This window comes from Lissotriton helveticus, chromosome 1_2, assembly GCF_964261635.1.
Source record: "Lissotriton helveticus chromosome 1_2, aLisHel1.1, whole genome shotgun sequence".
NCBI lineage: Eukaryota > Metazoa > Chordata > Amphibia > Caudata > Salamandridae > Lissotriton > Lissotriton helveticus.
In genome coordinates this window covers 398,615,716-398,639,622 of record NC_136058.1, presented here as the reverse complement: position 1 = coordinate 398,639,622, position 23,907 = coordinate 398,615,716, and the positions used below count along the sequence as shown (strand labels likewise).

Genomic DNA, 23,907 nt, shown 5'->3' with positions numbered 1-23,907 from the left:
ACATTAGAGGCACTAAAGTACCAGTCGAATAAACTGGAGGTGCAAATACAACTTCTCGATGTCATAACATCTTTAGTAGTGGGAATTCACCATAAGCTAGCCACATTAAAGAACCTAGTAATATTGGCTCAGGCACAACCAGTAGCACCATATCCAGATTGTAATTGTGCACAGTTGATTAATACATTGGCTGAAATTCCAGAAATAATAAATACAATAATCAAGGATTTAAGAGGACATTTACAAATTAATGGAAATAAAGATTATTCGATTGAGGATGTAGCACAAAAAAATAACTACAAGCAACAATTTAATCCTTCAAAATAACATGGTTTTAATGGACAAAAAGAAGGAGGAGGTAGAAGAAGAGAAATCAGCTTCTCTCGTAACATCCCCAGTACCCCAAATGTCAAAAAGACAGAGGAAAAAACAACGGAGAGCGAGGAATAAGGTTAATTTCTTTATCTCCTCTAAAAGCAGTAATAGAAAATTGATCACAGAATTTAAACGAAGATATTAAAGCAACTCAGAACCAGCCTGATAAAGTTACAGAAGTAAGAAACCACTTTTCCCTTTGTTCAATAAAAACACGCCTGAAGATAACATCGTAGACGTAAGTAACGCCATTAATGATCTAACAGACCGACCTAAAATATAAAAACTTGAAGACCAATACCAAATTGTCAAGCTAGAAGTTGATGGAAATAAAATGATGGCAAAACTGGAATTATTGCAAAAAGGAAATAATAAAGCTAATATTAAGGGTACTATGACTGATCAAGATAATTTGGGCGCACCGGAAAATAAGTGGAAAATCGAGGTACCGCAGAAGCAGGTTATTGATGGAAGCAAGAATCATTAGACGTTGGAAAGTTTAATTAAGAGTCAACAACCAACCATACTAAGGACTTGGGACCAAAAGTTAGAAAACCAAACCGGAAAATCCCAAGACCTGGTATTGACAAATTTTTTTCTGCAAAATAAAATTGGTACAAATCAAGCACTTGAAAGTAAAAACGAGATACATAAAGGAGAGATACAATTAATTTTTAAACCAAAATACCAGTCCGGGGCAAGCATGATAACTTGAACTGGGGTAATATCCTTAAACATTGTGAGGTAATTCCCTCATTTGAAGGAATTAGAAGAGAAGATATAGAAGCAATTGATTTTTTTACCCAATTAAGTCGATAACCAATAACTGACATTTATTTCCCCCCAAAAATTAGAGGGTCAATGTAAAGGGTCAGACAACAAGCAGATATATTCAATACTTAAAAATCCTATTGGTAGAACTATTGGCCAAGGTTCTATATTCACTACGGAAAATAAAAGAGAAGTAGTGGAGGAACTACAATTGAGTGGCTGACAGCAGACCTACATGGAGCAAACCAAGATTGACAAAATCAATCTACCGGTGTCCAGGAAGAGGTATCTAATTGAAGAGAAAGGATAGATCTATGCTATTGGAATATAAAAGGCACATAATCAAAGTCTCAAAATTAGCATCTGACTACACCATCGTGCAATTTTAAAATTACTTTTCTCCAGGAGACCTGCGCCTCCTATCCTTTTAAATTAGAAGGCTTTATGGTCTATTACAAACCTGCTAAGAAAGTAAATAAATATGGTACGGCCTGTGGGGTATGGCAACCTTTATTTCATAGAAATAAAAGTTGAAAGTGAGTTAGTGGTTCTCAATATTTGCAACTTTCTAATAGTCAAGTTAAAAACTGGACAAAATCGCTTTTATTAATAAACATATATATTCACCCTGATCCTAATTTGAGGAAAACATTGGCTAGTAATTTAATGGCTATATTACAACAGCAATTTTAAAAAGATATGCAACCTGAGATTATTATTTCAGGTGACTACAATATGAATTTGCTGTGGTCATATGTTAGAAATAAATTAATACAACAACAGTATTATCTATGGGTGATCCCTAACCATCCAACAATTCAAGACTCTAAGGCACCAAAAGCGGTAATTGGAGAGAACTTATTAAAAGATCTGTAATTATTGGGTCTAAGGATTCTAAATGGACGATTCCCACAAGATTATTCAGTAGTATCCCTCAATCTATTTTAGAAGATGTAATCTTTCCGGATTGCAGAAGCAAATGGGAGTGACCATAGTCAACATATAATTGAGCTAAAACTAAACTGTTTAAGACATGAAAATTATGTGATTATTCAAGGTGACATAACTACAATAAATTAGAAGAGATGGTTGAACATTGTTTTGAAGATGTCACTCTCCATGCAATTGAAAAGTGGACCCTTTTTACAAATAATTAATGACAAACTACACTCAAAAAGAAAGAAACAAGATAAAATGTCACAGGTACTCGTATAACTTTCCTTTGAAGGCCGTCTACTAAAAAGTGAGCATAATAGAATATCAAGCATGGTAAAGAAGTGGCCAGACAATCAAGATTGTGGTGGATAATTAAAGAAAATGTAGTACAGATGTGAGAAAACTAATTTGGGAAAAGAAATCATAAGTAAATGAGGCCCTTAGAGCAAAAGCCCTATATACTAGCAAAAAGAACAATAGAAGAGAATTTTGGAAAATGATTAACAACTTGAATAGAGTTAGTAGTACAACAACATCCTCTATATTAACTGAATCTGGTTGGATTAAGTTTTTACAATTTCATTTGAACTGCAATCCAGATATGGAGTTTAACTGAGGTCCAGATAATACAATATGAGTGACGGATAATAAGGAAAATGAATTGCATACAACTGAAGACCAAGTATGTAAGCTTATGTGTTAATAGAGATTTGATGGAGCCCCTGGTCCCAATGGGATCCCAGCCACAGTCTATAAAGAAAATGTGCCTATCTGGGCAGATTACCCAACAAGTATTTTTAACCAAGCATTGCAAACATCGATCATTCCAGAATCAACGATCTATAAAAGCATAGAGTGGGAACAACCAACAAACTATCAATTAATAATGTTGCAAGATATGGAAAGCCAAACTCTTTGAAGGAATCCTCCTGTCAGAATTAATAGAATGGGCAACGAAAATGCAGATAATTCCACCAAATCAACCGGGGTTCATGCACGGACAAGGTACAACAACCAATATTTTAATACTTGCAATCCTAATTGAAAAATACAAACTCAGGAAACAACCGCAGTACTTATGTTTCATGGGTTTTAAATCCGCTTTTGACTGTTGAAAATTAGAGAAACAAGGTATCGGCCCGGGCCTCTTAGAAGCATTTCAATTACTATATAATGAGACCAGGACTGGGGTTTGATTAGTTAAAGGCACAGAATTATCTAGAAATATTCAAACATCTCAGGGTTTAAAACAAGGGTGCGTACTTGCACCCCATCTAATTTATTTTTATCAGATTTAACAGAAGTGTTAGATAACAAGATCACTCATCCAGCTAAATTGCCAGATAGACAAATTTCAAATCTGTTATATGCTGATGACTTTATTTTATTAAGTCAAACAAAAATAAGATCATAATGTCTAATAAACAAAATATCAAAATACTCTATGGAGAACAGGATGGTAATAAATGAAGTTAAAACGAAAGTAATGGAAGTTAATAACAAGGCATTGAAATGCAATAAATATAAATGGTTTTTACAAAATTGACAATTAGAACAAGTGAAAACCTATAAATACCTGGGTTCTTGTTCGACGATAAGGGCTCATTTTGTCTACATAAAGCAGAGTTGATAAAGAGAATTAACTCCCTACTAATGGCATTTCGTACATTGCAGAGTTCCTTGGTGGGGTCTTGTTATCGCCCACTGTTAAAAGTAATAAATGCAAAAATGCTGCCCAGTCTGCCCTACTGCAGCAAGGACCCTAGACCTTTAAATAATGCTATTACCAAAGTTTTAACATTTTTGTTTCAGCTCCCCACCAATGCATCAACTGCACAAATAAGATTGGAATTTGGCATACCCAACCAGCAAATTGTAAGGATGGGTCAATATCAATTGAAAAAAGTTTTATTCGACTGCGCTAGTGATAAAAGCATTACAGATAAAAAGAATTAAAAAAAATTATATTACAAAAGTAAAATTTGGTTAAGACGTTAATACAAAAGTGCAATCAAAACCATCGTTATGTTACACATAGTGTAAACCGAGTTAAGAGACAATATTCACAAACAACAATCAAGAGGCAATCTAAAACACCTTGACGAGCGTGGTATATCCTCCAATAGCTGCTTTGCGCAGTCACATACCTGCACAGTGGTGGTTGGTTACCACATGATCTTATTCCATATCAACAAAAAAGCTCTATCCCTGCCTCCTGTTCAAGATCCCCCCAAATGGTCCAGAAACCTCTCCCAGATCCCCCTGGACATCATGGAAAAAAGTCTAAAGTTGATCCTACCCAGCGGCAAGGATCTTTCCACAAATGACCTCACCTCACTATACAACATAAATATGGTATCCCTGCTGGACCAACTAGCACCCCTGAAAATGAAAAAAAAATGAGCCATCCCGTCCTGATCCTGGTTCGACTCTGACATCAACGACGAAAGGAGACAACTAAGGACCTCAGAAAGACGTTGGAGGAGCATGCCCACTACTTCCCACCACAATCAACTCAGATCTATCAGGAAGAAATATAACAGTCATATCAAGAACAAAAAATCTGTATATTTCACCTCTGCACTGGATTGCACAAAAAAAGACCCAAGGAGCTCTTTAAGATCATCAGACAACAAACCTCCAAACCTGATACGTCCCTGGGTCAAGCTTCCAAAGAACGGTGCGACAACTTCGCCACCTTCTTCAATGACAGGATCTCCAAGATCGTGCGCTCACGAGACATTACCTGCTCCTCCCCTCACCTTACCAGCCCTCCCACTCCCACCCCTACCACCAAATCCTGGTCACTCTTCCAACCCATTCTAGAGGAAGAGATAGTCACATTTATTTCCACCTCTAAACCTTCATCTCACACCCTAGACCCTCTCCCGGCTCAACTCACCAAAAAAATTGAAACTCTCGCTTGCTCCACTCTGGTGCAGGATTATAAACAGCTCCCTAAAAACCGGAATCGTTCCAGATTGTCTGAAAGTGTGTCAAGTCACCCCACTGCTAAAAAAACCAGGCCTGGACATAAATGACCGAGACAACTTCAGACCTGACTCCAACCTTCCTCATCTTTCCAAAATCCTGGAAAGATGCGTACTCCAACAATTAACTCAAAACCTGGACAATACCAACCTCCTCGACTCCCATCAGTCGGGTTTCAGGAAAGGATGCAGCACCGAAACCGCAATCCTCAACTTAATTGATGATATTCACAAATCACTGGACTCAGACCAATGCTGCCTCCTTATTCTCCTAGACCTATCAGCAGCATTCAATACAGTTGACCACAAACTTCTCCTCAAAGCTCTCGAAGAAAGGGCTGGTTTAAATGAGGTAATCCTTAAATGGTTCTCCTCATTCCTTCTCAACCGCTCCCAGAAAATCTAAATCAGAAGCTTCGAACCCAACCTGCAACCAGTCTTGAGGGGAGTCCCCCAAGGATCAGTGCTCTCCCCCTACTCTTTAACATTTACATGGAACCCCTCGCCGCCTTACTCAGGAAAGCTAACATCCCTTTTCACCTATATGCTGACGACACCCAAATCTACCTGGAAATCTCCTCTGCCAAAGACATGCAAAGACTCAATGAAACACTAAGAGATGCGCAACGGCTATCAAGCAACCATTTAAAACTGAACCCGGACAAAACCGAACTACTCCTCATCTCGAACAAAGAAGAGAACCCTCAAGTGGTTGAGTGGCTAAAGGAGATCGATGCGCTCAACGGGAACCTCTCCCTGGCCGATTCTGTCAAATCGTTAGGCATCACGCTAGACTCAAAACTGGACATGACCAAACACATTAAGATTTCGGCTAAGAGCGCCTTCCTTAATCTGAAGCTACTAAACAAAATAAAACCTTTTTATTCCACCCAACGACCTTAAACCAGCCACTCAAGCATTGGTGCTGTCAAGACTGGACTATGGAAATGCAGTCCTCTCTGGAATTGCAAAAAACACACCTTGCTCCGCTAAAAACAACCCTCAATACGGCTGCCAGAATGGTAACGGGATTAAAGAAATTTGACCACATCTCTCCTGCTCTCAAAGAACTCAACTGGCTACCCATAAAAATGCGGGTGAACTTCAGAACGGCCTGCCTCACCCACAAACCCCTCCACACAGACAAACCCCAATATCTGGCGTCTAAACTCAAAAAAGCAGGTCAGAACAGGAACCTCAGAACCGCCAATACCTTACTGCTTATCACGCTAAAACCTAGGGAAAAAAAAGCAGCCAGATCCTTCGTCGGCAATGCGCCCAAAATATGGAACTCTATCCCCCCCCCATCAGAACTATTCCCTCCTTTGCTAAATTCAAAAGTCAGCTCAAAATCCTTTTCCTCGATTGATCTCCAGCGATCAGATAGGATCTATCAGAGTGCTGAAAATGACACTTTACCACTATTATCTGTGGGATAACAAGTCCTTGTAATGGACCCACTCAACATCTTCTTCACTACGACTCCCAACCGGACTGTCTCACTGTTTTGCTATTTGTTCTGCTCCCTTTTGCTCTCTTTATTGACATATGTTATTCTCACGCATGTTTTTCTATGCAATTGCTGTGAAGCGCTCCGATACCCTCCGGTCAGGCTAGCGCTATACAAAACTTCATAAATAAATAAAATAAAATCTTAAACATTATCCTGCCTTGATTTAATTGGAATGTCTGTGCCACATCCACCTAAGTTATTTGGGCACCAAAATTGCATACCTGGGAGATGGATTAGTGCAGAAGATTCACAGGGCTACCTCATACCCATGTTCTTACAAAGCTGGGTCAGCCAAGCTTTACGCGGTCCGGCAAAGGCAGGACAGGCAAAAAGCACATGCGCGTATGACTCTGCATGTTTGGTTCAAGCAAGACATTTGTTGTCTCCAGTGGGAGACCATTTGGATGTAAAAAACTTCAGGGGCAGACTGCCTGATCTAAATTGGAAGTAAAGTTTTCGATCCAAATGTTTTTGCATAGTATCCCAGTATGGCTTAAGTATTGGGAATGGTTAATCTGGAGGAAAAGCCTAGAGAGAGAAGTCTGGTCATAGCACCTAACCTCATCTTGTGCAACCATGTCCCAATACATTTCTTTGAGGCTACTTTTTGTCAGAAACATTTCGTGGAAGGTGAGTCCCACAGGTGTGATAGGCCCATTATGTTGAGCAGGCTTCTCAAATCACATAACCAGACAATTTTGTGAAAGCGATCCAGGTTGACTAAGTCCCTTAGGTCCTTTGCGTACACTGCCAATTCCTGCGTGCACCATATTCTGCACCAGAATAAAATTGGCCGTAATCTGGCGAAATCCGCCAGGTAATTCCTGACTAAGCACTTCCTTAGAGGGAGGTGAGTGTACTCTGAGGCAGACTAATGAATGCACGTAGGAGTGCATTCTCGGCTGTTGATAGCTGGGTCAAGTTATCTAGGCCCCACAGCTCAGCCCCATACAGGACTGAGCTCAGTTCTTTGGTGCTATAGATACCGGACATAAGGGCTTTGTCAGGGAAGTTTTAAATTATTTTCTAATAATACCTACTATCTGCCGATGCTTTAACGCTATGACCTCAATGTGTGGCTTCCACCTCATATCCTTTTGCAGTTTGATGCCCAGATAGACAAAAGCATCAACCTACTCCCTGGGTAGCCCATCCATCATCATTTTCCCTCTAAATGATCTGTGCTGGTTAAATGCCATAAACTTTGTCTTCGCAGTATTGATTACTAAGAACCCTCAGATGGCAAAACTCTTCAAAACGTGTGAGGGCACGCTGCAATCCACCCGATGTTTTGGAGATTATCAGCGAACATTAAAATGGGAATTTTTCTTCCAGCTAGGGGGCCGTCCTCCGCACCGAACGGGTTAATGATTTTGTTAGTAAAATATGACACTGAAAGTTATGGCACAGGATTTGTCTCTGTTAAATATATAGCCATTCATATGTAATATTTCTCCATCAAGCAATTGACTTAAACAATAATATATTTTACTCTATCCCCAAATATCTTATAGATTAAATTAATTGACAATACTTGTGCTGAATCAGTGAGAGTCTCTGTTAGACCTGTCAGCCCTAGGGTGGTCTTTCCCTGTTTTTTTCGTCCTTGCCTCATTTTTCCCACCTTCTTTTTTTGTTGGCCTTAGGTCTCCAAGCGCCTTCCCATTGCTAATCAATGCTAAGGTGCGGTGCGCTCTTCTCCCAATATGGCTGCCACAGGCCCCTGCTACAACAGTGTGGTCTTTTTAGTAGCACCCTAGTTTCCAGGAGCTGGCTGGGACCCTTAAACATTGTTGCAACACCAGGCTGCCTTGCCTGCCCATAGCTAGAGTAGGGAAGTTCCTGGAGCCTTCCAGAATAGAGGAGGGGTCTGCTTTTGCCACCTTAGAGAGTGGTCACCTGACCTGGGCATATATAAAGAAAGGAGGGAAACTTTTTAGTCAGTTGGGGCATCACTGACCTGGGGGAACCTACGCAGGAGACTTAGGCGGTAGGGCCTAGACAGGGACATATACCACTGGGAGTGACAGGGCTGAGGTGCTGCCTTCCAAGCTGTGTGAGGAACACTGAACTAGCCCACTGATCTGGCCCGGCGGGAGGGGAACCCAGGGACCACCTGCAGTGACCTACAAGGACCCATCTGCTTCCAGTCATCAACTCAACCCCCCCTAAAGAAACTATCTACAAAGGGCGCCAGACCGACCAAGGGGCAAAAAGAAACCCACCTGTGCTAACCAGGACTACTGGGGATCAACCAGGTTCTGGGTCGTGCCACCTCTGCGCCCCTCTGTCTTCATCTGAGCCTGCGCTGCCCTGCCTAATCCCCTTTCCTGTCCTACCCTGCCTGCACTACTGGCTAAGCACTCTGGTTGCCTCCAGCGCTAGCCTTCTGGACTGACCTGCTGAGCGCTCCCTCCATAGAGCTAAACTATAACTGTTGTGCCCCCGAGGCGCTATACTCCTCCAGCGCTATCCTGCCTGCCATCCGTGTGCCCCAAGGCGCGGCGACATCGACGCACTACCGGGGAACTCACCGGCGCCGCCCGGGCCGACTGTGTGCCTGTGCTGCCCCTGACGTGGCTCAGCCCCTTTAACGGCGCCAGTGTCATCTGCATTAGCCTCGGCGGCCCCTGGTACCAGGAGAGGGCCGCCGCCTAAGTGCTGAGGGCCGAACTCACCGCCGCAGCCCGACCCGACCGTGCAGAGTCCCCGCCGCGGCCCCTGAAGCCGTGAGAAGCCCGCCATGAATTCCAGTCAGGGAGCGCCAGGCCTTGGAGGCCGGGACACTCACCCCACGTGACGGGGGCGCCCGGCCGTGTCATTGGCCGCGCCCCCGCCCATAGCTGCCCAGACATTGGCTGCAGTTGATACGCCCCCTTGGAGCCGATACGCGATTGGCCGTTGTGGCCGGGAACCTCCCTGCCAGCCTCCAGATTGGCTCCTGGGCCGCAGACATCCCGGAAGGCCCGGGAACCATAAACACCACTTCCAGAGGGCTCCGGAACCAGCGCAAGCCCCTCCTGTCAATCCCGACGAGCGTGCCAGCCTGCACACCTCTGCAAGGGGCTGAAGAGGCCCGAAGACATAAGGTAAACCCCTGGGGAGGAGGGCGGAAGGCCAGAGGAGGCCTCAAGTTCGCCCCTCCCCTCGGGAAGAATGTGGATGGGCCCCATTGGCCCTATTTGGCCCCTCTAAGCACTGGACCTGGGCCAGGGCCCCAGAAGACCTTGTGGGGGCCTCAATTGACAAAAGTTAACCCCGGCCCGGGGTACAGTTGAATGCCAGTCACGGTAGCCTTATGCATGGCTTATGTTGGGATTAATGAAATGCTAATTTTCAGCCTGATGCGCGGCTTATTCTTGCCTAATGAAATCACCACCTTGGCTTGATACCTTGCTTATTAGTGCCTAATGAACTATTTAGTGCTGAGTAATGGAATGGTTATTATTTCCTGCTAAAATGGTTATTACCAATGAAATGTTCTTCTTGATTAAGGAGATGTTTACCCTGGCATGAGGAAGTGTTTATTTCTGCGCAAAGTGATTACTGAAGGGTTTACTTCAGATTACTGAGTTGTTTTACTCCAGCCTCATGAAATGTTTTGCTCTTGTTTGATAACATGCTGATTCCTGACGCAATTAAATGTTTATTGCTAAGTAATGAAATGCTATTCCCTTAATGAAAGGGTTATTGCAATATGCTACATTGATTATTTAACTGCTCCCTTCACTCCCTTGATGAAATACTTGATGAGATATTGATACCTTGATTATTGATCACCCTGAACCTTGATCTAAATAAAACCTATTTGATTTTTATTCAAACTTACTGGTGTGGTGTGAGTCATTGTGTGCGTGTCCTTCCTCAGTGGATGTGTGTGCTGTATGGTCACTGTACAGCTAAGCTTTCGGGTGCCTACCTGCTCGCACCAAGCTACCCCCTGGGGAACTGGTGACCCCAGTTCCTACAGTCTCAAACTTATATTGTGTATCATTAATCATTGCATTATGTCTCAGCCTACCATTAGTTTAGATAAGTATACCTTTATTTAATGTACGCATTTATTGTCAGGATAACGTCCTCAGTCTTCTGACGAACACAGAGTTATTATCAAGTCTTTATTTCTGAACAACAAGGACAGCATTATGACTATAAGTCACAGTAGTGGAGGAGTAATGCTGTCTTTAATAAGATTGAGGCTTTCAGTGTCTGAAAAAACACTTGGTAGGGTATTATGTAAACCAACTCTGTATCCTACATTGTAGGAAGAGGGAGAACAAGCATGACAGGAAGGAGGCCTGGAGGCAGCTGTAGTTCTAAATGTGCTGTAAAAGGCATCTGAGTTTGAGAGAGTGGACTGATACCAAATGAACCCTTGGACCAGTGGTGGGAACGCTTCCGAAGCAAATTGTTTCTAATAGGCATGTATTTCCTATGCTTGGCACCATAGCCTGGCTATCGCCCCTAGGGACAGGCAGTCTCTAGGGACTGTGCTTTCTGTGGCTCTTCTCTCCTATTGTAAAAGGCCAAAGCAGTAACAACCCAGTCAGTATGTGTCCATGCAAGAGTACGGATTCAGAGGAGACAGGAAAGCACTGGATCGGAGCTATGACTGACCACCCAAAAAGCCCTGTTCAGCCTGATCTAGAGAGCACTCCATTGTGCCAAGCTTTCATTATCAACAAAGAGCCACTCGCACTGTCAACAGACTGCCTTGAAATGGTGGTTTAAACTATGGTCTAGAACTGAGCCGAACCTAAACCAAATTATTCTAGATGACTGCATGAAGCTAGATAGAGCCGCAGATATTCCCTGGTTAAGCTATGTTTCTCTACAGCTTTCAGCACTAGGACAACCAGAGCTATTTAATCAACCAAGAAAGCCGCACCTCATGGAGGTGAAAGTTATAAAAACTCCATTCTTAACTAGGAGAAATCTGGATTGGGAAGCAAATGAACTTAAGAAACCTACATGCAGACATTTTATGATTATAAGTCCTGGGATTTTCGATGAATCTTTTTGGTCTTTTGTTAATAATTTGCATCATCGTTTCCTTTTTTCTAGATTTAGATTTAATTGTATCCATTGGTTCCTTACTGTACCTAAAGGTTTCTCAAAGCCAAGATCTGTTGCACTTTATGTTCTTCTGTTGCTTTTAAACTGAGCTGCGAGCAAAATATATTCTACCACTTTTAAGAAATTGCTATTTTGCACAAGTAAGACCAGCACTGATTTACCTGCAAGTGTTCTACTCCCAACTTATTTGTAATGGGGTCGCACGTTTTTTTATCAGGGGCTATACGTAAAAGAAAAAACATGGGTTGACAATAGCAATGACTTCGCTCTGTTTGGAAATGTTTTTATTATATGGATTAATTTTATTTGTGCTCTTAACCACATTCGTACCGCAGTTATACATTTTATCTGTTTGTGTCCTTTAAAGTGAAATGTACTTTTATGGCCAGAACGTGGCCAAATAAAGTTTTTATTGAACTGAACTGAACTGCCTGCTAAAGGGACTATAAGTCCCAGGAGACCTGTTGTCTGCTGGGGCAGGAGGAAGGATCACATCTTCAACCTGCTTTGTAGCCCGTACTGACTCCTGCAGCACAGGACACTAAGCGCATGTCTTCATTAAGCCTGTAACTGTTAGTTTAGCTGAGAGGCTGCTCTGAATTTCCCTGTATGCAGGCAGCTGCCAAAGTAACTTCAAAGCTGGGAGCCCCTAAATCAATTGAGAAAGTGACACTGCTCAGAGCTCTGCAGTCACGGACTGTCTCCGCAACAAGTTGAGTTCTCAGGCCCGCTCACCGCAGGGGCCTCTCACAAATGCCCTTACTTATATTTCAGGTTCTTTGCAGCAGTAAGGTCATTTGAGATAATGAAATGAAAAGAACAGATTGCAATACTTTGTGAGCTTTTGAAAATATATTTAGTTTGTCAAATAAATGTAAGTTAGCATATAGCAGCCAAAGAAACCCACTTTTATTACGCAACACTGTTGTCTCCAATGTGTGCAAACATCAACCGATTTCCTGAAAAATTAAACTAAATAGTACAGTTAGGAAAAAAGTGCTCTGACGTAGCAAGCACTGGATGCGTCATAGCTCTTTATTTTCTTACGGCAGGTTGGAAGTACAAGTGTTGGGGTAAGATGTAGCATTATAAGTCTAGTTAGCTGTGTAAATGGAGTTATTTAAAAGTAAAAATCTGTTGCAATTGAAGGCGGGAAAAATATATAATATGGAAATTGGTTTTAAATGGTTGAAAGAAATGTATGTGTCCAAACAACAAAAACATGAATGTTTTCATCTGTAACTGGTGCTTATGTAAAGTGCTCTGATACTCGATTCTTCGTGTCTAGTTCACGCTATGTAAAGTTCTAAAGAAGAAAAAAAAAATTGTGATCACCGAAAAAAAGTGCAGCTAATGAAAGTTAAAACTAGCTTGGATGTGTACCCTCTCAAAACTTTATTCCTGGGTCATCTGGCTAGTTTTTAAAACGTGAAGGATGATGGTGACAGGAGAAGATTTTCACCCCTCCTTACTGCAAAGGTGTCAACATGTTGCTGCTGTTTAAATCGTGCCCACAGTGTCGGGTCACTCCGGCATTCATCAGGACCCTCCGGATCCCGAAACGTAGTATCCTCTGATCCTGCCTTAGGTATCTATTGAATGCATTCCTTCCAACATGGGGTTCCCTATTTCACACACACTTCGTAATCTGTGGGAAACGCACACGGAGGGGAGAGATTTATTACTAGATTGCCTTTTGATCCTCCACAATGTATCAGGGAGTAGAAAATCCAAGCCCCTGGGTGCTTCTTCCCTCTTTGCACCACATCCACGCACCACCTCAAAGCTCACAGTACCCTATTGGTATAATATTTAAAGCATTGCGTCCAAATTGGATTAAACATTTATCGTGGAACAGTGTCCACGCCACATTACACTCAGGAAAAAGCTTCTACCATCTCCGAAATCAGTTTCAATCAAATGCGCCCACTAATGCTGCTCAAGAAAATCTCACTGACTGAGTTTCACCAAGCGAATTGCTAGAATTAGCGAGGCGTTGAGAGGAACCCTCTGTAGTCAAACTCTATAAGGAGATAAAACCTATACATAATGGTGTTATAAATAGGCCTGATTATTTGATATGTATAAATGGGGAAAATCAATAAATCTGGAAGTGACTCATAGTGCCATTTGACACAGTCGGAAGGGTCATGACGCTGAAAAAATGCCTGCATTACAGTGGAAATGCTCCAGTTCACAAAATTAAAGTAAGGGATCACTGGTATACTTTGTCGGTGTAACCACCCACCCGGTATAAAGGTGGAAAATAAATCAATTCGGAAGCAACTCATAGTATCATTTCACACAGTCGGAAGGGTCATGACCGCTAAAAGAATGCCTGGATTACAGTGGAAATGCTCTAGTTCACGATACACCTGCGTATACCACCACTCATAGTCATAATTAAAGTAAGCGATCACATATTTACTTTGTTGCTGTAACTGCTCACCCAGTACCCTAATCTGTGTCCACATCTTGTAGATGTTCCGTCCCACGGAACCCTACCCTTAGTTCCTTACTTTGTCAATGTGGGTTCACTTCCTGGACATTCTCCAACTCTTGCCGTGTAGCTGGTGAGTTGCTGTCCTCCTCTTACCCTAAGACGGAAGAAGTTCCGGTCACGTGGGGGACGTAGGCATCACATTATCTCGAAGTTTACGACGTCATGCGTCTTATCTTCAGATCTATACTATGATTTTTGTACAAGTTATTGGAAAGATAAATTTATTGAAGGCTAGTCTAATCCTCAAGGTTTCATGGCGATATAAACATATAACGCCCCCAGCTCATTGCCGATAAATTATGATTGGCTGGAAGCATGAATGTAATATACAGATTCCCATTGGGAGGAATGTTGTTTCTGGGTGGGGGCCACCCATCGTAGTGTTATAAATTATAAGAACTGTACCTGATGTGTAATTACTTCTATTAGTCGAGCTGACAAGGGGATAATTCCTATACATGTTTAAACCAATACAATATATAGATAATGGTAAATGTAGGGAACCTTCTTACACCTAAGGTTCGCATTAACTCGTCTCTCTCCTACGTTTTCCTTCATCAGGTTTTTTCTATGGCCACACAGCATGTTCAGTTGTTTGTATTTCTCATATTTTATTTGATTTTATTCACAGATAGATGCTCATGGGGCATGGTGGCCATTTATCAAAACTGGAGTCTATATAGTGGTCAACTTTATATATTCAGGGTGTTCCATGGGATATCATCATTCAATCCCACCATGTGGCTTTTTAGTCTGTACACCCACTTCTGTTCCCTCATCAGGAGTAATCTCTTTTTATCTCCTGTAGATGGTCTGATTCTGAGTTAGTCCAGCACCGTCCAGGATAGGTCATTTACTGTGTGGTGTTCCTCTAGGTAGTATGTAGTAAACTTTGTATTGGATTTCTGGCATCTAATGGTACTTACTCTTCACTCGTGTCTCTCCTACGTGTATGATTTCTATTACTTAAACAAAGAGAATCCACACAGCAGGAGAATTCCTGTCCTTGACTGTCCTTGACTGCTCCGGCAGTCAAGGACAGGGATTCTCCTGCTGTTTGTTGCTATTTAAGCACCACACCCCTACCGTCTTGGAGGCTCATGGTGCTAGCAATTTGTTTGGCAGCAAGTATACATTGCATATATCTATGAAATACAATTTTAGGCACATATTAGCCTCTGATAGCCGAATTAAACTTAATTAAGTTTAACAGTGATGTTAAGGGATATCTTGATGTGAGTAAGGTGGGGATCTGTGCAACCCTGTCCTGAAGAAAAAGCCTAGCTTCGAAACATGTCGACGCACTCATGAGGTTTTGTACATTAACATACAAATACACCTCGACATCCCCTTTTAATAATGCCAGCAGGGAGGCCATTAAAATTTATTAGACCTCACGTGCCAGGCCCTTTTTAATTTTTCACTACCCACACTTTTTTGAACCCACCACTCTCTTAATGACATAACCCCTCCTCACACCACACATAGTCAAAACCTTAGTGCTCCCACGTATTTCGTCGGTTAGTAGCACGCCGAATCCCGTATATGGGTGCGAAGACCCCAATGATGAAGCATGACAGCAAGGGTCCTTGTGGTGTGTGAGGGGTATTTAAAGAACACTGCGTGCTCCCCACCATTGTAGGGACCACTCCAGCAACATCCCTGTGTGGATTCTCTTTGTTTAAGTAATTGTACCTGGGGAGACCAAATCCACTATATCTCTCCTCTCCCTTTTTGTTGTATTTAGTGTATGATTTCTAGCCTGTACTTGTAGCAAACAAGGGTTCCCTGTAATTAATACGGTAATAACCCCTAGGTCAGGGAAAAAGCACTGTGTAGGTATCAACCCAGGCGGTAATAGAGGGGACTTGCTCATGTAATAGTGATAGGACACAACAACCCACTTCCGTAGCATAAGACAGTTTCTTTTATTAAGACAGAATTCATTAAAAAAACAACAATAACAATAACTGTTTTTAAAAGAGAGCATGTAAAAACATGCAATACATATGAGCAATTAAATAAAATACAAGACAAACGGTAATCCACAACAGTCACAATTTCATAAAAACATAGTGTTAATTCCTGAGTCAAAATAAATAGGTATGTTGTCGACGCGCGTTTCGGCGACCAGCGCCTTCTTCAAGACAAACAAAACTTTCAGGTTCATGCAAACTAGTACATGCACACAATATATATTGTTGACATGGCTTCTCTCGATAAAGGAAAAGCTACGGCGTTTTCAATTGATGCGTGTTAATAATTCAGCATCGGTGATTCGTAAATACGAACAGGATATTATTTTTGGATTCTAAGATCTCTTAGAGAAAAATATGCTCAGGGTAAACTTTAATGGTGCAGAATGTAGGTAAAATAAAAGACACGATCTCCTGTTCTGCTTTTTTAAGAACGGAAATACGTAATTGTAAGACTAATATGCTGCGCCTCCACTGTTCCGAACCGGTATAATTTATAGGTTGGCTCTGATTCACGTTGTCCGTTACTGATTTCAAGTATATGCACTTCTTTTTAAAGGATGTTTTTTCTGCTGGTTCCTACGTTACTGGCTAGCGAGGATAAACGTGCCAGAACCGCTAATAAAGGACGGATCAGTGTGTGGAGGCTTGCTGGTTCGATAGTCGTATCCGGGTCACGATCGACAGCGGAATATACAGGAAAACCATCGTCAACGTAGGAACCAGCAGAAAAACCAAAAAGGTGGATACAGGGGTCCCTCAGGGATCGGCGCTGAGCCCTATACTTTTTAATATGTATCTCACCCCGTTGATCCAGCTAGCAGAACAATTAGGAGCAAAGGTGATCTCCTACACAGTGACACACAGTTGCTCTTCTCCTGTAATAAGGGAACAGATTTGGAGAGCTCTCATGTTAAAACCTGTCTTACCACAGTCTTTCAATTGCTTCTAAAAGTGCAGTTGAAATGTAATGAGTATGAAACTGAAATTCTTCTCTTCGGGGGGTCAGACGATGCAACCCTGCGTGAACCCCAAGAAATTCGGTAAAAGATTTAGGGATTTGTTTTTATAATTCGCTGTCATTTAGTCCCAAAATTAACAGGTTGGTTGGAACCTGCTTTGGGATCATGAGATCTGTGAAGAAATTTCGGACTCTCTTATCGTGCCATTCCTAGAAATTAGTCATTCAGGCATTGATCACGTCCCGTATTGACTAGGGCAATGCCCTTTATGTAGACCTTCCGGAATATCTCCAGGACGAACTTCAGGTGATCCAGAATGCAGCAGTTCAAATCCTGCTCAATCTCCCAAGACGGTCGCGCATTAGGCTGCATCTTCGGATCTCCACTGGCTGCCCAATACGGAGAGAGTGAAATGCAAGTCTATGGCACTGGTTCATGCAGCCCTGTATGGCAAAGGACCTACCTACTTAATTATCACATTTAGCATCTACAACCCACTAAGACAGCTTCTAACTACCAGTACATCTCTGACAAGTACCCCTAGGATCCACAGACAGAGAGCAGGAGGTATATCACTCACTTTTTGGGGTGTGGCAGCTTGGATACAGCTCCCTCTGGAATTACGCACTATAAGCGATCCAGGGCTGTTTAAAAAGAAGCTTAAAAGCTAGTTCTTCTAGGTAAACTGAGCTTGTTTTCTCTCTGGCCTTCAGCTTGTGCCACACCAGGACACTCCATGGAGTAGCTGCACACAATATAAGTCTCCTGTCATATCATATCATGATATCAGCAACCACGAACATGACCACTCGTTTACTCCCCAAGGGAAACGTGAAAACAGATCTACCCTTTTGTTGTTTACTTTTGCATGCCCAAGGTAGACACAAGAAAGTTACAAATTGCATTTTTAAATATTTATTGAAGCAATTGTAATCTTGGATAAAAATAGTGTGCTGCAATTATTTAGCAAGAAACCCCAAAGCACTGTAACCAGCATTACAAGAATGGTGAAAAAGATAAACAGTTTCTAGTGATTTCCCTTTTGTGCCCACTTTGGCTTTCCCTTAGTTTTGCGTTTTAGACTTTTTAGGCTGCCCCTGGTCGCTCTGCATAGCCACATATAACACATTTGTGTTTGAAATTTTATTTTGAGAATATGCTGTACATGTTTGTTATTCAGGGACTCTTCGTGGGATTTCATCTACACATTTTGTTCAAGGTCGTCTAGAATACATAACTTTGTATACTGTTTTCTTTGCTCGTTTTGCAACAGCGCCTAATATTTAGCCATAACATGGTGGCATCTCCAGCACAATAGTGTTATCCTATAAATGGTGTTCCGTCTGCCTTGGATGCAGAGAGGAGAAATCCGGCAGAGAGGACTGTTCTGGAATGACAGCAGTGCCTGACATGCAACCCTGTGTTAACTAAGTTTACACTCATTATGCCGACCACCTTACTACATACACCAGGTTTGGGGTCGTAGACCAATCCCAGAGATCACAAATATATCCCTATGCTCACAAAATAAGGGTAGAACTAGACAGATATATAATTTGCAATGGTTGAGATGTTTGTCCTATGCAGTCTGGTAGTAATTCAAATTACTTTGTTTAGTTGCATCTGCCTAATAATCGTAGCACATTTGCTTCATAATAGATTGCGATAGTTTTAATACATGTATTGTAAACATTCCTTGTGTCTTTCTTATGTTCACTATTGGCATGCATGAGTGAGTAAGTGAGTAACAAAAGGGGCGACCCATTTACACAGTGCCCTTGGGGAAATAGGGTCATGTTTGAGGTTGCCCAAATCACCTGTTACTCTGGGAATACTAGGAGTTAAGTTGAGGTACGATGAGCTCACAGGATTGGGCCGACAGGTACTGACATTGTAGAGAGGCTCAGTCGCAGTCACCGATGACATCAGATCCCTGCTCGACAACGGGGAAACAGCAGCCCTCATCCTCCTGGACCTCTCCGCAGCGTTCGTTACTGTCTGCCACCGCACCCTAATACAGCGCCTCAGCAACATCGGAATCCAAGAGAAGGCACTGGAGTGGATCATCTCGTTCCTCGCCGAAAGAACCCAGAGAGTCTGCCTCCCCCCATTCAGATCTGAGGCCACTGAAGTCATCTGCGGCGTACCACAAGGATCCTCACTCAGGCCCACCCTCTTCAACGTCTACATGATCCCCCTCGCAGCCATTGCATGACAACACAACCTCAACATCATCTCCTACGCTGACGACACCCAGCTGATCCTCTCCCTCACCAACAACCCCGCCACCGCCAGAACCAGCCTACACGAAGGGATGAAAGACGTCGCCAAGTGGATGAAGAACAGCCGCCTGAAACTGAACTCAGACAAGACGGAAGTCCTCATCTTGGGATCATCGCCCTCTGCTTGGGATGATTCCTGGTGGCCCCCTGCCCTGGGCTCCACTCCCAAGCCAACAGACCACGCACGCATCCTGGACCACGCACGCATCCTGGGCTTCATCATGGACTCCTCCCTCTCGATGACCAGACAAGTCAACGCCGTCTCCTCACCGTGCTTCAGCACCCTGCGTATGCTCCGTAAGATCTTCCGTTGGTTCCCCACCGAGACCAGGAAGACGGTCACCCAGGCACTCGTCACCAGCCGACTGAACTACGGGAATGCCCTCTATGCCGGAACCACAGCCAAACTGCAGAAAATACTCCAACGCATCCAGAACGCCTCCTCACGACTCGTCCTGGACATCCCCCGTCACAGCCACATCTCCGGCCACCTGAGAGACCTGCACTGGCTCCCCGTCAGCAAGAGGATCACGTTCAGGCTCCTCACCCACGCACACACGGCTCTCCACGACCTGGGCCCCAAGTACCTCAACGACCGCCTGACCTTCTATAAGACCACCCGCCAGCTACGATCGACCAGCCTCGCCCTCGCCGCCGTACCACGCATCCGCAGAGCCACCGCCGGAGGAAGATCCTTCTCCTACCTGGCAGCCAAGACTTGGAACTCCCTCCCCATCCACCTTCGGCTGACCCAGGACCATCTTTCCTTCAGGAAGCAACTCAAGACCTGGCTGTTCGTGCAGTAACGTATCCCCTCCCCCAGCGCCTTGAGACCCTTCCGGGTAAGTAGCTCGCTATACAAATGTCATGGTTGATTGATTGAGTCCCTACACTCTGACGTCCTGTCATCCTAACACACTGTTCTGCTTTACCAGGGCAATCCGTGCAACAGCTTCAACCATTATAACATTACTGTGTGGTTATATGACTATATTATTCTACTCCTACCTAACACTACCTATTCAATTGAGAGCATAGTGGGAGTACCCTTTGCCAGATACCTTAGGATAGCCTAAACTCCCATACATGACTGTCATGTATCACAGCGCCAGCCTGTGTAGAATGGTTAGCATCCATCTTTTTGAGACACTTGTCATGAAGTATAACATAGAATGCTTATGATACAATTTTTTCCAAAGAATGTATGTGATTTGACAATGCATTCATGCCATTGTCCACAACAACCAATGCATTTTCCAAATTAATCCTGTCAATTTGTCTTAGCGTCCTGCTGAGAAGTTTTCCACAGTTCATTGTAAGTGAAGTATATGAATCTGTTAGAATGTGGTGACCTAGGACCCAAGAAGAAATCTTGTAAATCCATGTCATCAGAATGGAAATATAAATGTTCCTTAACAGATAATGTGGAATGTTGTAAACATTGCTGTGTTGAAGCAGGTTCGGGGTATCAAAAAGTAGAACAGCGAGGCTTGGCAATCAGGAACAGTTTAAAATAATTTAACAATAATGGCCTGGAATTGCAGCCACATCTCCGACAGCTTTGTGCTGGAATTCACTTTGCATTAGTTACATGTCATGCTTTATTCTGCACACCCGGTGCAATAAAGTGAAGCTTGTCCCCCTTTGGGCAGGAAATTCCTCTACAGTGGGTCATAAATATTGTGTTTAGATACTTTATTCCACTCTTATAGAAGGGACCATAAATACCAACTAGATGTCACATTCTGAGGTGGTCCAGGTGTGTTGTGTGTTTTATCTAGTATAACGCTTACTGCTATGCATTGTTTGGGCTTTATCTGATGAGTGCAACTCACTGGATGCTCTGGCATCGTCCTTGGCCGGAGTGCATGCTCACAGCTGTGCATTCATTTGTGTTTGAGTGTGTGCATCTGACTTGTTTCTTTAGGTATTAGATCCTGGGACCACATGTGATTTTCTGTTGCAATCTTCCAGGTGTTTGAGGCTTGTTCCATGTCTGCTGTTTCCATCACGGTAAGTTCTAGGGATGAACAGAGGACAGCTGTGTTATGTTGATCTGATACAGGGTCACTCTGTAACCGTAACAAGTGTTTTATGGTGATTTAGGTAGTACATGCAACAGTTGTTCTCTGATGTGCTGGACTCCTAAGAGCGAGCCCTTTCTATAAATTATTCTGAATCTAACATTCCCCCTCCCTAATTGAGTTATCTACTACCCTGCTGTTTGTGTCTGTGTCTTGAGCATGGACAGGTTTCTGGCTTGTGGTGTGAGTGTTTCTCTTGGCATTGTGTGTCCTAATAAGGTATATTCCCCCTATTTTCGGGTTAGCCTTCTTCACGTAGGCCCATATTAATTGCAGGGTGCGGCACAGCAAGAGCAATATTGCACCCACTGGTAACGAGGCCTTACAACAATTCATTATCAATAATTGGGCAATTAACGACAGGCTAATGAAAATGATCAAATAAAACAACCCCTCTCTAACAAACCTTTCCTAGTCCGAATGACTGAGTATAACACATTTGCAGTCATAAAACAGATTAATGGGGTTTCTAGGGAATGAATTACTATAAGGGCTGAAGAGTAAGAAAATAGACTCAGTTTTGTTAACATTGGGAGAATTCATTTTTTTCTTTCCATTTTATAAAAACAACAGAAGAATAAAATTTGAGGCATTGTTTGAGTAGACCAGCCACCACAAGGACATAGCAATAGATTATTTAGTTCATGTTTTTAAAATTAAATCTCATCCTTGTTAAATGATATCGATGCATGTTCTAAGGAGAGCTATGAATCATGTCCTGTGGGCACCCTAGGAAGTGTCTGGTAGAATATAGCCGTGACTTTACTTTGATTACATTGCCATCTTTCTAACTCACATTTATTAACAAAAGCCTCTCTTAACTAGTTTTGGAGAAAGATAAGCATTTAGAGGGTGATGTGTGCAGTGCCTACCAAGTTGTGCATGCAAATGTAGGGGGTTATCTACCCCCCATGTGGCCCCTCCACCCCCCCCAACATCCTGGGGGCCCGCAACCAGCCCCCAAGTGCAAAATCCGGATACCTTTACGTGGTGGCAACGCCGCCACGGAAAGACTGAATCCCGCATGCATAGTAATATGGATGGCGCAGTCTATAAGACACCGCTACCAAATGCAACCCTTTTCTGCCCATTCGTCTCATCGACCGGGTGGAAAAGCAGCGGACGGCCTTCCTGTCCGCGCAGTACCCCCGCCATCATAATATGGCGGGGTAAATGGGAGGCTGTGGGAGTTAATATTGGGCGGATCGCCACCGCCATGTGGGCGGTGGCGATCCGCCCTACATTGTAATAGACCCCAAAATGTGAAGTGAGAGTTACATTTGATCTGAGCTATAAACACTAACAAAGCGCTCTGTGATTACACTGTCATGGCTCAGGATGAAGAGCAGGGGGCTATTTCCTACCCTCTCCGTGATCTGAGTGTGCAGTGTGGTAATGCTTAATGTCATTGCTATCTTTTTCCTAATATAAAACACTCCAGCTGTCGTAGGGCCTTGGCTTCACCTCCCGGTGCAGGGCTGGCTGTGCTTTATGGCAGGCATGGAGGGAGGGAAGGAAGGATGGTCTCGGCTGCAGCTCTGGCCTCGTACAGTGACCCTACTATTATTAGTGACTGAGCGGTGCTGAAGTGGTGGTATTGGTGCTGGTGGTGGTGGTATTGGTGGTGGTGGTATTGTTAATAAAACAGGCTTTTGAAAACAATTGGTCAGGTGGCTTTAATACAGATGACAAGTAACACAGATGTGCTTTTATCTGCTTCCAATACTCAGTATGGAGGGAGGGGCATTTTTTCAAGGTTAAGAAACAGAAAAAGTATATTGTTACATTTATAGAACAAATCTTGGACTTACTGGGAAAGGCACTGCCGACTCCATATTATTTTAGGTCAATAGCACATTTCTATCCTAAAGTTGAACCAAATGCAGGAGATTAGTAATCTATGCTAATATATGGGCTCAATGCATGTCCAGGCCCAGTACTCAGTTTACATCCAAACCAATCAAGTTGAAAGTTCCCAACGTTCCCAACTGAATGCAAATGTAATCATAATTTTTTTATATCAGATTATTTTCTCAAACAAGTAATGATTTTTAGTGCCTTTCTCCTGAAAATATACAGTGAGTTAAAGCGTTATTAAACCGTTAAACAAAGTAAAGACATTAATAAAGATGTCAGGATATCACCAGCAAAAAGCAAAAGTAGAAACACTGACACTTGCTTAGAACTTTACTCATTTTTCATTCTTATCGTCCACACATAACTGTTGTTTTTGAATTGCTTACTTGTTTTCAACATTTTTCTGAAGCAAAAAGCAGATTCAAACTCCAAACATATACATTCATTCAATGCAGGGTCATTGGATAGCAACCACTTACACATCAACAGGAAATTAAATCTGCATATTCCACGAGGCATGCCATGGGTGTTTGCTAAGCATTTTGATACAGACTGTTATTCTTAAAATAGTCTGGACATTTT

The 23,907-nt window shown here is 42.8% G+C and overlaps 1 protein-coding gene across 1 annotated transcript in view; it reads left to right on the top strand.

Annotated features, from left to right (window-relative positions):
• Positions 1 to 23,907, top strand: part of LOC144806364 (uncharacterized) — a 223,479-nt gene that overhangs the window by 95,738 nt on the left and 103,834 nt on the right. The window contains exon 3 of the mRNA XM_078672738.1: positions 1,677 to 1,682. Within this exon, the coding sequence (XP_078528864.1) occupies positions 1,677 to 1,682 (6 nt within the window). The remainder of the gene's footprint in view (positions 1 to 1,676; positions 1,683 to 23,907) is intronic.